General features: G+C 36.5%; 1 protein-coding gene across 1 annotated transcript in view; it reads right to left on the bottom strand.

Moving 5' to 3' along the window:
• Slit2 (slit guidance ligand 2) overlaps positions 1-12,919 on the bottom strand; it is a 117,849-nt gene that overhangs the window by 46,219 nt on the left and 58,711 nt on the right. The window contains exons 19-22 of the mRNA XM_059274739.1: positions 12,186-12,257; positions 9,408-9,571; positions 271-395; positions 43-140 (exon numbers count right to left, since the gene is read on the bottom strand). Of these exons, the coding sequence (XP_059130722.1) occupies positions 43-140; positions 271-395; positions 9,408-9,571; positions 12,186-12,257 (459 nt within the window). The remainder of the gene's footprint in view (positions 1-42; positions 141-270; positions 396-9,407; positions 9,572-12,185; positions 12,258-12,919) is intronic.

The raw sequence follows: 12,919 nt of genomic DNA, 5'->3' as shown, positions 1-12,919 counted from the left end.
TGCAGTACTTCAGACAAAGGAGATCACAGTCAGACTACTTACCAGAATCCATCACTCTCTCCTTCTTTTAAATGGCAAGTTCCTCCATGTTTACATGGGTTACTGATACAGGCATGGATGGGAACATCACAGTCCTGCCCCTGGAGAAGAAATGCATGCGTTTAAGGTAAATACAAATAAAACAAGCTAGGTCTTAGAACACAGAGAAAGAACAGTCAAAAAAAGATAGACAATGGGAACTAATTTCTCCCAAGTGTGATTTCTACTTACCTTGAAACCATATGGACAAGTGCATCGATAAAAATCAACTGGGTCATTATTACAGGTGCCATCATTTTTACATGGATTTGATAAACAGGGGTTACATTTGGCTTGAATAGTAACATCCACGGGACCTACAAATTAATAGACAAATATGAGAAAGGGATGTATTCTCTTTTGTCATTACCTAAATTCATTTATACTCCTTAATAGAACAGTAAGATTTGTGTAAAATTATTTGTCATTCAGCTTTACATGATTTTCTTCTATGATAGTATGAAAAATCAGTATCATCACATGATGCCCATGAATTCCAAAAGAGACTTTCTAACTGTGGGGAATATCAGACTTCTGAGTAACAATGGAACTCTGCGTTCACAGCTAAGGTAGTTAGAAGCTAGAATTAATGACGCCACTGTCAGGATATGAATCCCTTTAAGCACTGAATAGTATTTCTGGACACTATCCATGGCAATGGCCTATATTTCAACTTCAGCCCGCTTAATGGAAACTCCAGTGCTATTTTATGTAGATGACAACATCTAGAAAATGTAGTATCTTTTATATTCTTTGTACTCTTGAGTCATTTAGTTCATTAGTATAAGATGTGGCAGGTGATATTCCCAGTTTGTCTTCTCTAGCAATAAGATACCACTGAAATGAGCCTATCAGTCTCACATTTTAACACAGTTTATAGAAACCTTGTGATCTGTGAAAAGTCTGATTAACACAGACCAGCTTCAGAAAATTTCTACTCTTCACACTATATGACCTGTGGCCCAAAATGTGAAAATTAAACTGTTCTCAGTAAAGTCATGTTCCATTGACACTAACTTCTGTATGGTTTGTGAGAACCCCTTAGTTAACTTTCTGCAACTACTCTGGACTGGGACAATGGCAAATTAACATCTTTATATAGAAAGTACAAGTACTTTGAAATATGAACATCCATCATACTTTCACCAGCAGTGATCTCTGCATGGGTCCTTATACTCATTGGAAAAAGCAGTGGCCAATTAAATTCCACATTTCATTGCACACAATTCCTAGCACAATCACTAGGATATTTGCTTTTGAGACATTTGGATAGCACCCCAAACCATTATTAATCTATCAACTTGGTAACCTCCTCTGGTTAACTTCACTCCACCTATCTCCCATCTTTCCCGATTTCATGCCCTCCTATCTAGAAGAGTCTTCCACAGGAAATATTTTGGTGCTCTGGCTCTCATAATCTTTCCGCCCCTTCACCCCCATGTTCCCTGAGACTTAAATGTAGGTGTTGTGTTGATATGTATTAATAGGGAGTAGACAGTTATCTCTGTATTTTGACTGGTTGTGACTTTCTGTAATGCTCTCCTTCTGCTGTGAAGAGAAGCTTCTGTGATGAGTGGTGAGAGCTTCCCTCATATATGGATATAAGAATAAATACTTAGAATGCAGTTAGAAATTATACTGGTTTGGAAAAGTAGAAATAGTAAGTTCTATAGGTCCCATGACTTGACTTTGACTCTGCCAAAACCAGAGGCAGTTGGCTAAATTTACAGTGCGAGGCAAGGACTCCCCTGTTTGGATTGGCCTTAAGTTCAATTAGGTAGTTAGTGGTTAGCTCCAGAATATAGGCATCACTATTGTGCCCTTTGAAATATCTTTCCTTGCTGGGCATTGTTTGGTTCCTTGGCATTCCAGTTAGAGAGGATTATTGATTGCTTTTCTCCACTGGTAGCTTTCATAGCCCTTTTTATATCTCTCTGATTTTACCAACTTTGCTTCTCTCTATATTTCAACCCTTTAGAATCATTACCCTGGCACTGTGATGATTTTTATTTGTTTTTCTACTTATACTTCAGTATTTTAAGTTATATCATGTATCTTTTATTTGACTCCAATTTGTAATTCATTTTCTGTGTAGTGATCTCTCTCAATATTTTATCCTGATGGCCTTTAAATTAAGGGGAATAATACCTTGATCCTGTCTTAAGGTTCCTATACAGACTATTATAGTGATCATTAATAATAGAGGTGGAGATAAAAGGGTAATTATTAATTAGATTAATTATAGTCAGCTAATGATTTAATCTTTTTAGAAACAGAAGTATAATTTGTGAATCTGTTGTGGACCATGAAAAATAGGAATAATAGAGCAATGGTAAGAAGCAGTGAGTTGTTTCTTTCTCTCTCCTTGAAAAGCAACTATATCCTTCAGTTTCTCATGTTTGAAGCTAACTGTTCCCAAAGGAGGTTTCCTGCCAACAAATTAGCCCCCATGAGATGTGTACCATCAAGAAAGACATCTCACCTTATGGAGACAGATATTTGCTAGTGTCAGTGAAAAGAAGGAGGAGAGTGTATGTAAACTGGTTTGATTTAAGATGACTTTTAACTTAAGAAAGCACTACAGAGCAGAGGTGTGTTTAGCTTAATAATTCAAAGTGAAAATGAGAAGTTTGGTTAGCACTCCATCTCTGTTACCTGCTTTAATAGAGGGACTGCTGAATTTTGAATCCATTAAAGTCTGAAGGCAGACCTGCTTACATGACTCCAACCACTAGCTAGCTATGCAACTTACCCCAATGTTGCCAACCCCCGAGAATTCTATCTCACTTTGATTTACTACCAAAAGCTCCAGACAAAAAAATTCTGACTATATCCCAGAATATTTTTTATTTTCTGATCTTTTGGAAACACTAGTCCAATAACAAACTCCTGTCCAAAGTACATGAAAGACAACTTCAGTAGCACATGGGGGATTTTGATACCAGGCTACTGGACTGAAAGGAGGTCTTATTTAAAAGCAAGACTTTAGGTTATACTTGCTATTACAGAATTTCTTAAGCAATATTATCAAAGGCATATTTATCATTCATCAAATATTTATGGGCATCTACTTTGTGCAAGATGCTAGGCTCCAGATGATCAAATCCGAATGAAATGCCTGAGTTTCTTCAAAATCTTACAGTTCAGCAGTAGAGATATGCATGTGTCAATTAGAGAAAAAAATAGTAAGAGTAATGATAGCACATGTGATGAAATGTGCATTTTAAGTTTGTGCAAGCTGTTAAGGGAGATTTATGAAAGAAATTGAAATAGGATCCTAGATTCCATGGGGAAATTCATGGCCAAAAATTTGTGCCCATTGATGGAAATCTATTCAGAGTTTAATAAGACTAAGAACTGAACTCCATGAAGAGCTAAGAAAGAATGCAGTACCAGAAAAATATGAAAGAAATGAAGAAAGAGACAAAGAAAATGTAAAAAAAAAAAAAAGGAACAGTGGCTATATCTAATGTAAATGAGAAGAGCTAATGAGGATAATTAAAATGACATCACTGGATTCAGCAGGACAGAAGTCATTGCCCTTATCATACACTTCCAACATAGGAAGGAAAATGGCAGCTGATGATGGGTGATTAAAAAGTCCTCTGAGACCACTGGACTTCCTCTTTGGCTATTCATATGTGCCTGTGGCCAGTTAAGAAATTCTTGAGCTATGATGGTTTAGAATAAACAGTAATTTTTCATATAATTAGTGTTACCATGGAGAATATGGTTATAAAGTATTCAAGGGTGGATTATTAGGTGTTAGTTCTGTGTATCTATTTAAATAAATGCATATTAAAACTTTCTCAGCTTCAAATGTTAAAAAGTGTAATGAAAAATATATTTACTCCCTTTTATTTTTATGAGTGATTATTTTTGCAGATAACTATTTATATATACACATTTTTCTTCAGATGATGAACAAATTAAAAATTCTCCAAATTAAAGTTATTTCAAAGTTATAGCTGTAAGTTAGTGATATGAGTTCTGAAAACGTAAAATGTTTGGATTGAATTTGAATAATGCTTCAAAGCTGATCTCACCAGTAAATTTTTCATCACTTCTAGTTTAGACTAAATTATTTAACCATCCTTACCTTGGTTCATGACTAATGTTAATATTAAGTAACAATTTTGAAGTACAAGCCAGAGGCTTTACTCAAGCTGCTCAAAATTTCTCCCCCAAAGGAAAATATGAATCTTCTTAAGAAAACCACTACTATTTCAATGTCATTATGGAGAGACGTATATCTTCCATTATAATTCTAAAATGGGCAGGATTATTAATATATAAAATTAGGTAAAGAAAAGCAGTAAACAAGATTGTGGTATAATGTCAATGCTTTAGGATTTAAGAAGTTCCTAGAATTGCTGGATGCTTGAGATTTTATATATAAAGTAGTGAAGTAAAGAAATAATGAAGATGATCCTCCTTCTTCTCTTCCTCTTTGTCTCCCTCTTCTGTCCCCTTCTCCTATTCCTCTCTGTCTCCTCCTGCTCCTACTTCTGTTTACTGGTGACTGAAACTAGGACTCCAAGAATCATAGGCAATCAACTTAACAATAACGTCCTCAGTTTTTACATTTCTTTTTGTTGAGAAAGGGAATCACTGTTTGTCTAAGTGCTCCATACCTCAGGCTGGGTTGAGATCTCCTTGCCTCAGCACCCTGAGTAAATAGGATTATAAAGATGTACACTAGATCCTGATGAAATAATTGTCTTTTGTAGTCTGCTTTGAGCTTCTAGTTGTGAGAGGTCTATCTATCTCAGCCTTGTCCTCTCCACTATGTCTTACTCTCAGGTCACCTGGCCAACTCTATAAACCTCCTGATGGCCTTCTGGTGCCATTGAAATTCCACCCTTGTTTGATCTAGCTAGATATTATTTATATATTTCCATCTTATACCTATTTCTGTCACATAGAGTCTATATTTTAACTGTGTAAAACATAAGCCTCATGCAAATGGGAGTTTATCATTTACTGGATCCTTAACATGTTGGAACATTGCTTTATAATTTGTTGGAACTCGAACAATATTTGTTAAATGGATAAGATATCATATATTTCTAATAGAATGCTTACTGCTCAGTACATCTGAGCTGCTAATAAAAGTATATCAGATGAAAGAAATGAATAGCCAGGTGGTGGTATTGCATGCCTTTAATCCCAGGACTTGGGAGGCAGAGGCAGGCGGATCTCCATGAGTTTGAGGCCAGCTTGGTCTCCAAAGCGAGTTCCAGGAAAGGTGCAAAGCTACACAGAGAGACCCTGTCTCAAAACAAAACAAAACAAAACAAAACAAAACAAAACAAAACACAAAAGAAATGAATAACTTAGCTGTGTGCATAGTTAAATCTTGCTAAAGCAGGAGCTTTACAGAGTGTATTTGAAGTCAACAACAACAATAACAACAAACCACACTGGCTTTCTCAGTGAAAAACTAGACCTAGAAGAGGCAAATATCTCTTTTTATGTTAGAAGATTACTTGATCACACCAGTGTTACTGAGAAGAGGACAAACATGTGGTTACAAAGACAGCTCATAATCCTTAACACCTTTTTCCCACTCAAGAGTGTTCTGACTTGGTTACTGACAAATATGTTCTGGCCATGTACTTTATCCCATTCCTTTTTTTTTTTTTTTAATAGCGTAAAAATGTGATCTGCCATGTAGGAAATGTAATGGAAATGGAGAATGCATACTTTAATTAAAATCAATTACATGAAATAATAGTACAGATATTTGCTTATTGAAAAATTACATTTACACATGACAATGCAATTCTGTCTTTAAATTTGTTTTCCTGTTGTAGTTTGATTACATATTGATAAGTCTTAAAACAAGAGGTAGTACTTAGCTGACTCTCATGAATAAAATAAAAACATTTTACACTGGCATAAATAATGGGGGAATTACGTTAAATATGAAAATATCAAATTATAAAATACTTAAGGCCACCTTGTTTTACTGCTTTCAAGATCATAAAGCATGAACTCTTACAGGACAGGACTCATGAGATATCCCTGAGTGGATTGTTCCAATAATAGATTAGAATGAGTTGTCTGCAGCCAAACAAACCATCACTGGAGGAGGGTCCTCAACTTTGGTTTTCATGGTATACCACTCTAGTAAGGCTGTAATGCTGTGAGATGGTCTGTATGTCAAATTGCTCTGATTGGTCAATAAATAAAACACTGATTGGCCAGTGGCTAGGCAGGAAGTATAGGCGGGACTAACAGAGAGGAGAAAAAAAAGAACAGGAAGGTGGAAGGAGTCACTGCCAGCCACCGCCATGACAAGCAGCATGTGAAGATTCCGGTAAGCCACGAGCCACATGGCAAGGTATAGATTTATGGAAATGGATTAATTTAAGCTGTAAGAACAGTTAGCAAGAAGCCTGCCACAGCCATACAGTTTGTAAACAATATAAGTTTCTGTGTTTACTTAGTTGGGTCTGAGTGGCTGTGGGATTGGCGGGTGAGAGAGATTTGTCCTGACTGTGGGCCAGGCAGGAAAACTCTAGCTACACTGTAAGCTTATTAATATCAGTGGTTATTATAAAAACCTTTCTATTGAAACTTCTAAGAGAAACAGTAGTGAGTTCTGATGTCAGAGATACATGGTTCACACTGTAGCTCCTTTACTCAGAATCAATCATTCTCAAGTGGGCAGTGCACAGTTGTTCCATAGGAATTGTGAGAAGATAAAGTGCTCAGGATAGAGCCAAATACCCCAATCCATTGAAAAGTCATTGTTATTGTTACTATTAAAAAACAATGCACTATACTAAGTGGAATCTTGCTTTTGTTTCTGTTAAAATTAGCTCATCTCTCTAGATTTTCTTTTAATATTACCCCAACCAGGGGGTGTTGTCTGATGGTATTTTGTTGGTGTCTTGGAATGTTAAGAGTGATGCAATTAACTGCACAGCTATACTGGGTGCTTTCTTTGTGTAAGGCAGTGTGACTTGTACATCCCCAGTCATTTCATTTTTTAAAAGTGTGTGTGTGTGTGTGTGTGTGTGTGTGCACATGCACATAAGTGGAAAGTGGAGACAAATATTGTGTGAATATGAAAGTGTGTAAACAACCATAGTTGTTGTTCCTCAAGCACTGTACACTTTTTCTTGTGTGTGCACATATGACTGTGCTCATGATGTATGGAGGCATTTAAGTTTATGTGTGTGATTGTGCCTGTGGAGGCCATTGACTGATGTTGGTTGTTCTTATTCATTCTGTGTTTATTTATTTATTTTTTAAGATAGGAGCTCTCACTTTCTTAGTTAGGGTTTCTATTGCTGCAACAAATTACCATGACTGAAAAGCAAGTTGGGAAGGAAAGGGTTTATTTGGCTTATACTTCCACATTGTAGTTCATCACTGAAGGAAGTCAGGACAGGAACTCAAACAGGATAGGATCCTAAAGACAGAAACTGATGCAGAGGCCATGGAAGGGTGCTGCTTACTGCCTTGCTTCCCCTGGCTTGCTTTCTTATAAAATCCAGGACCACCAACCCAGGGATCGCACCACCCAACATGGGCTGGGCCTCCCCACTTTGATCACTAATTGAGAAAATACCTACGGCTGGATCTTTTGGATGCATTTCCACAACTGAGGTCCTTCCTCTCTGATGACTCCAGCTTGTGTCAAGTTGACACAAAACCAGTTGATACAGTCACTGAACCTGAAGTTTACTGATTCAGCTAGACTAGCTGGCTGGTGAGTTCCAAGGATCTGCCTATCTCCATTCACATATAGCTGGTGTTATACACGTGTGCCACCATGTTTAGCTTTTACTCAAATACTAAGAATCCAAACTCTGATTCTCATGTTTATGCAGGAAGCATCTATCATGTAGGTGCTAGAGAATTTAGTGACTGGGCTATTTCCTCAGTCTTCCACCTTTTTTCTCAGAAAGGGTCTCTCACTAGCCTGAATTTGTCAAGTATACTAGGCTAGATGACCACTGAGCTTCAGGGCTCAATCTCAGCAGTTCTAGGGATTATACTCAAGTGCTACTCTGCCTGTTTTGTTTTTTGTTTGTTTGTCATGTGTTCTAGAGATTAAGCCAGTCTTTATTCTTGGAAGGCAAATACTTGACTAACTACACCACCTCTTCAGCCTTGTCAACTCTTCTAATCTTAAAATTCTTTCATGCCAGTACTAGCTTATCTGTTTATACATGAGAAAACTGAGGCACAGACTGGTTATGCCATGAAAATAGGTTTTGCTAAGTACTGGGAAATTAAGCTATGGATTTAACCAGGGAGACTGGGGTTCAAAGCACATGAGGTGAGCCACTACACAGCCTTGATTACTTAAATAAGTTTTTTTTTCATGCATAAATGGTCAAGTTTTAGAAGCTTGTTTTTTGACAGTGTATGCAAATGTAGGAGAGGGTGATCACACCAGAAACTGTTCTGTATTCCATAATATCTATGGTTTATATTTTCTTATTTTTTTTTTACCACCCATCCCGCTATATTTTCTTATTTTACATATGGAACTTTCAATACTTTTTCTTTTCTAGTAATTCTGAGTAGGTTTTTTAAAAATAGCTACAAATTAAGAAGAATGACAAAAATTGTCAATTAAATCCACATATTTGGTTTCCCTGAATGGAATGATGCACGAAATGTCTAGGAGTGATTATGTCTATATATTGTGACCAATAGTTAATTTTATTTCTTCTTGTAAAAAAATTGTTTATTATTGTTTGCATTTCCCCATTTAGATTTTTCTATTTACACTATGAATGTTTGCATTTCCTGTTTGTAGGATGAGAAAAGAAAATAACATTTATTATGAAGATACTATTTAGAATCTACAAATGCATCCAAAAAGGAGCATATAAGGGAAGAGGCAGGAGCAGCAGCAAGAGGGAGCACTACATAGGAAATCTCAGGACAAGGGGTGAGTGGGAACGCCTGGCTGGAACACTGGGAAGCTTGGTTCAGTTCTGCTTACCTGGGATTAGGAAGCCACAGGGCCCTGGCAGCCCTGAAAGTAGGGCAGGGGGCACATTCAGATGAAGCAAAAGCAAAACATTTTATTGGTTAGAGACAATGAAAGTCATTTCTAATTTGTGCATTTCTACCTACATTTTCAAGAAAATCTATCCATTACAGTGGCTCTAAGTGGATTTTAGAGCCCAGTTCTTTAATTGGGAATCACAGGAAATGGCCTCCCTTGTTCAAGTGGATAGACAGAGAACATAAACTCTTTCCAAATAGACCTTTGAAGTCCCCTCACAAGACTCTGCCATTTCTGTGGTGATTAATGTAGAGAATTTTTCAAAAGAATTACAAATAATTAAAAGCCATACCTTGACATGTGAATTTTTTGGAGGGAGTTGTGAGTAACAATTTATCTGCCATTTCTCCAGGCCCAGCACAGCGAGCAATTCCAGGCTCCTTATATTCCGACTTCACCCAGTCGGATAACCACTGCATGTTACAATCACAGTAAAGAGGGTTGGCTCCAATCGCTCTGGAAAAAGAACACCACAAAAGCACACATACACACACACACAAGTATGGAAGTATTGTTATTTCCTAACGGAACAGGTTCACAGTGATGCTCAGTAGAAAATCCCTATGGTTTTGTTGATGCCAACAATTTAGGAGAAAATGGAGAAACTGCGGATTACCACTTTCCTTACTTTTGTGAAGCTGGGATAAATAAAGATAACAGTTTCTTGGGTTTTCCAAAGTATCTTCATACTTGGAGAGACACATATTATCTAGGATGTTAGTACATTCTAAGTGCAAGTTAGCACTTCTTGCATTCTCCAATTATTTATTGAGAACGCAGTTACCATGCAAGATTCTGGGGACTCCAGTATGAACAGGGAATCATTCTTGACCCCCAAAGAACTTCTATTTCTAAGAAGACTGAAGTATGGACAAACACAAGTAATCCTCAGTAGTAGTTACATAGCAAAAGAATTTACAAGATGTCTGTAATGAGCAGGCTGACTTCTCTGGGAGGTGATGGTAGGTATGAGAAGTCTACCCTATTTGAGGTAATTAATTAGATAGAAAAGTTTAAGGATGTTGCTTCAGGTAAAGGACCATCATAAAGACAAATGAGGCCCATTTTCCAGAGCTAATTTACACCCTCACTGCTCTGTCATTTTCTGTTTTTTCATCTTAGCATCCTGGATTTAGTTACTCAAGCAATAACAGTAATGGAGGAGTCATGAGGATAGCAGCTAGCATTTCTGACATCATTACAGTCTGCAAGAGCAGGGATAACCCATCTATATAAATTACCTGATTTTATTTAAAAGAATAATATGTGAGGCCAATATTAATAACAAGTTATTATCATTAATTAGTGGGTTCAGAAACTCACCATGCTTGGACACAGGAGTTATGGTATGTAGGTCAGTTTTTTCAAAACACAATTACCTTCTAATTAGTAACAGAAGTTTGCAGTTTAATCATAATCTATTTCTCTAACATATACTTGCAAAATCATAACATCTTATATTGCAAAAATAAATGTCCAAATTGAATCAAGCATCACAATGCAGTAAATGTTTCTTTTGTATATATGTCAGCCTGAAACAGTTCAAATCAAAACATGAACATAATGGTGTTTTTGATTAATTTGTTCTCACGTCTATTGACATTTCAAAATGCCCTCCTGAATCAGAGGATAGATGAGAAGAAGTGAATGAGAAGAAACATTAATGGCCTTCAGAGTGAAAGAAGAATGCATAACTGAGAAGCAAGGCTGATCAGGGACAGGGCAAAGAAACTTTGAACTGGTTCACTGTTGTGGGGAGAGTCACAACGAACATTTTGGGTCAAGTAGTATAGCTTTCTCTCATGCTGTGTGTGGCCTTTTCTGTTCCATGACCCTAAATCTACTTTCTCCTTTATGTAGCATTCTCTAAGACAACAGCAGCAGCAACCCTAAAATTAACTGTTTATTCATACTGTATCTCATGAACAAGACATCTGAGGAGATTGCAAAAAGAAACCTTGGTGTGGACATTTAATGAGGTAGATCCTGAGGCTCAAAGATGAAATGGTAAAGATCTTGCCTCCTGTAGCCTCTGGTCTAATGGAATGTATATGAATGGAAGGCATCCATCTAATAAATGGATATATACAAACCCTATTGATAACAGAGCTTCCATAAAGCAAGTTCAGGTGAAATATGATTAACTACAGGGTATTATTCTTTCACTGTCTCTCTGAATTTTCTAAATGTCTAATCATTTTGGAATTTGTGAATTTTACTGAGGTCATAGTGGCTTTGACATTGAGGAAGAACCAGATACTTGCTAATGGATGGCCAAAACTTAGCATTACATTAGAAGGCTTTGCAGCGTTGCACAGACCTCTTCACTTCCTTCTAGGTTTGAGATATCTTAACACATGATAGTAACAAGGTAAGGACAGAATTCAACAGTGCTAACTTTCTGAGCCTGAATTTTACATATATGTTTTTCTTTACACATATGATATCTGTAAAAGATATATGTGATATATATGATTATATATATATATATATAATCCATTTCTACCTCTATATTTATTTCAAATATAATATTTATTGCAAGTATTAATATGGAGATATAAATGGATTACAGAAAGAGCATATACAAAGAAACATGTTAATGACGCACTATCAGACAATAAAATATTTAGTGGTGTCAATGTCAGTACTGCACAGCACCATGGTCAATGCTAAAATTTGTGGTGTAAATGAATCTAGTTTGCACACATCAGTGTATGTTTCATGGAGGAAGTGGTATGTGGGACACAGCCTTGGGAAATACAGTTGGATAAGAATCAGAGAGCAATGAGAAAAAAAAAAAAGGACTGTGAGGCTGGGGAATCTATGTTCATAGAAAAGACTTTTAGCTCGGCAGAGACCACTCAACTGATGGAGACAGCCAGCTCAAAGAATAAATGGAAATTTTCTTGTATGTTGCAATGTATCCAATTTGTAACTCTATACATTTTTCTTTAAAGATGAAATTAAGCATGGCTTATAGTTACAACAAAGGGGAGGTAGAAGACCATCCCGAACTTGCTCAGCAGAAAACACCTGACCCCAGCACTGCATCCATGAGCCAGGTACTCACAAGTGAGATAAGGCTGAAAGGTCATTGAAGGCACCTTCTGGCACAACAGAAATGTCATTTCCATGTAGAGACCTAAAAATGAGAAAGAAAGTTCAGAGGAATATTCCTATATGTACAAGTACTTCATTTTTATGAAACACTTAAATCAGTGGAAGAAGATGACCTATTCCATAAGGTATGTTTGAATAACAGATACCTATTAAGAAAAACAGAAGTCAGCCCATACCTCACATCCTCTGCACAGAACAAATTCCAGATTAAAGAGTTAAATGTAAACTTAAAATTAGCAATTCCTTAAAAGAAAATATACTGTTTGTATAATCATAGGATGGGGAAAACTTTCAAAGGTACAATGTAAATCTTGGGAGCCATAAAGAAGAGTACTATTTTATAAAATAAAATCTGGTAAGGGGCTTTGTACAAGAAACTGGACGGTAAATATCATAACCTTGAAAGAGAAAACATCTAATTCCTTAATTACGAGATGTAAAACCAATAGCAACAGTACAGACGTCTGTGTTCATAGTGAAGAGTATCTAATAGGTCATGGTTAATGAAGCTATCATGCTTCCTTAGAGCATGCACCACAATAAACATACAAGTCAGTAAACATACAATTCAATAGACATACAAATACTCAGATGCTACCGTCATTATAAATGCTAACGGAAACAGCAAAGAAAAATCATTTTCAGTCTGCCATAAAAAGATTCATAGTACTCCAATGTTAGAAG

This window comes from Peromyscus eremicus, chromosome 10, assembly GCF_949786415.1.
Source record: "Peromyscus eremicus chromosome 10, PerEre_H2_v1, whole genome shotgun sequence".
Taxonomy (NCBI): Eukaryota; Metazoa; Chordata; class Mammalia; order Rodentia; family Cricetidae; genus Peromyscus; species Peromyscus eremicus.
The sequence above is the reverse complement of the archived record's forward strand: the minus strand, read 5'-3'. Positions and strand labels throughout refer to the sequence as shown.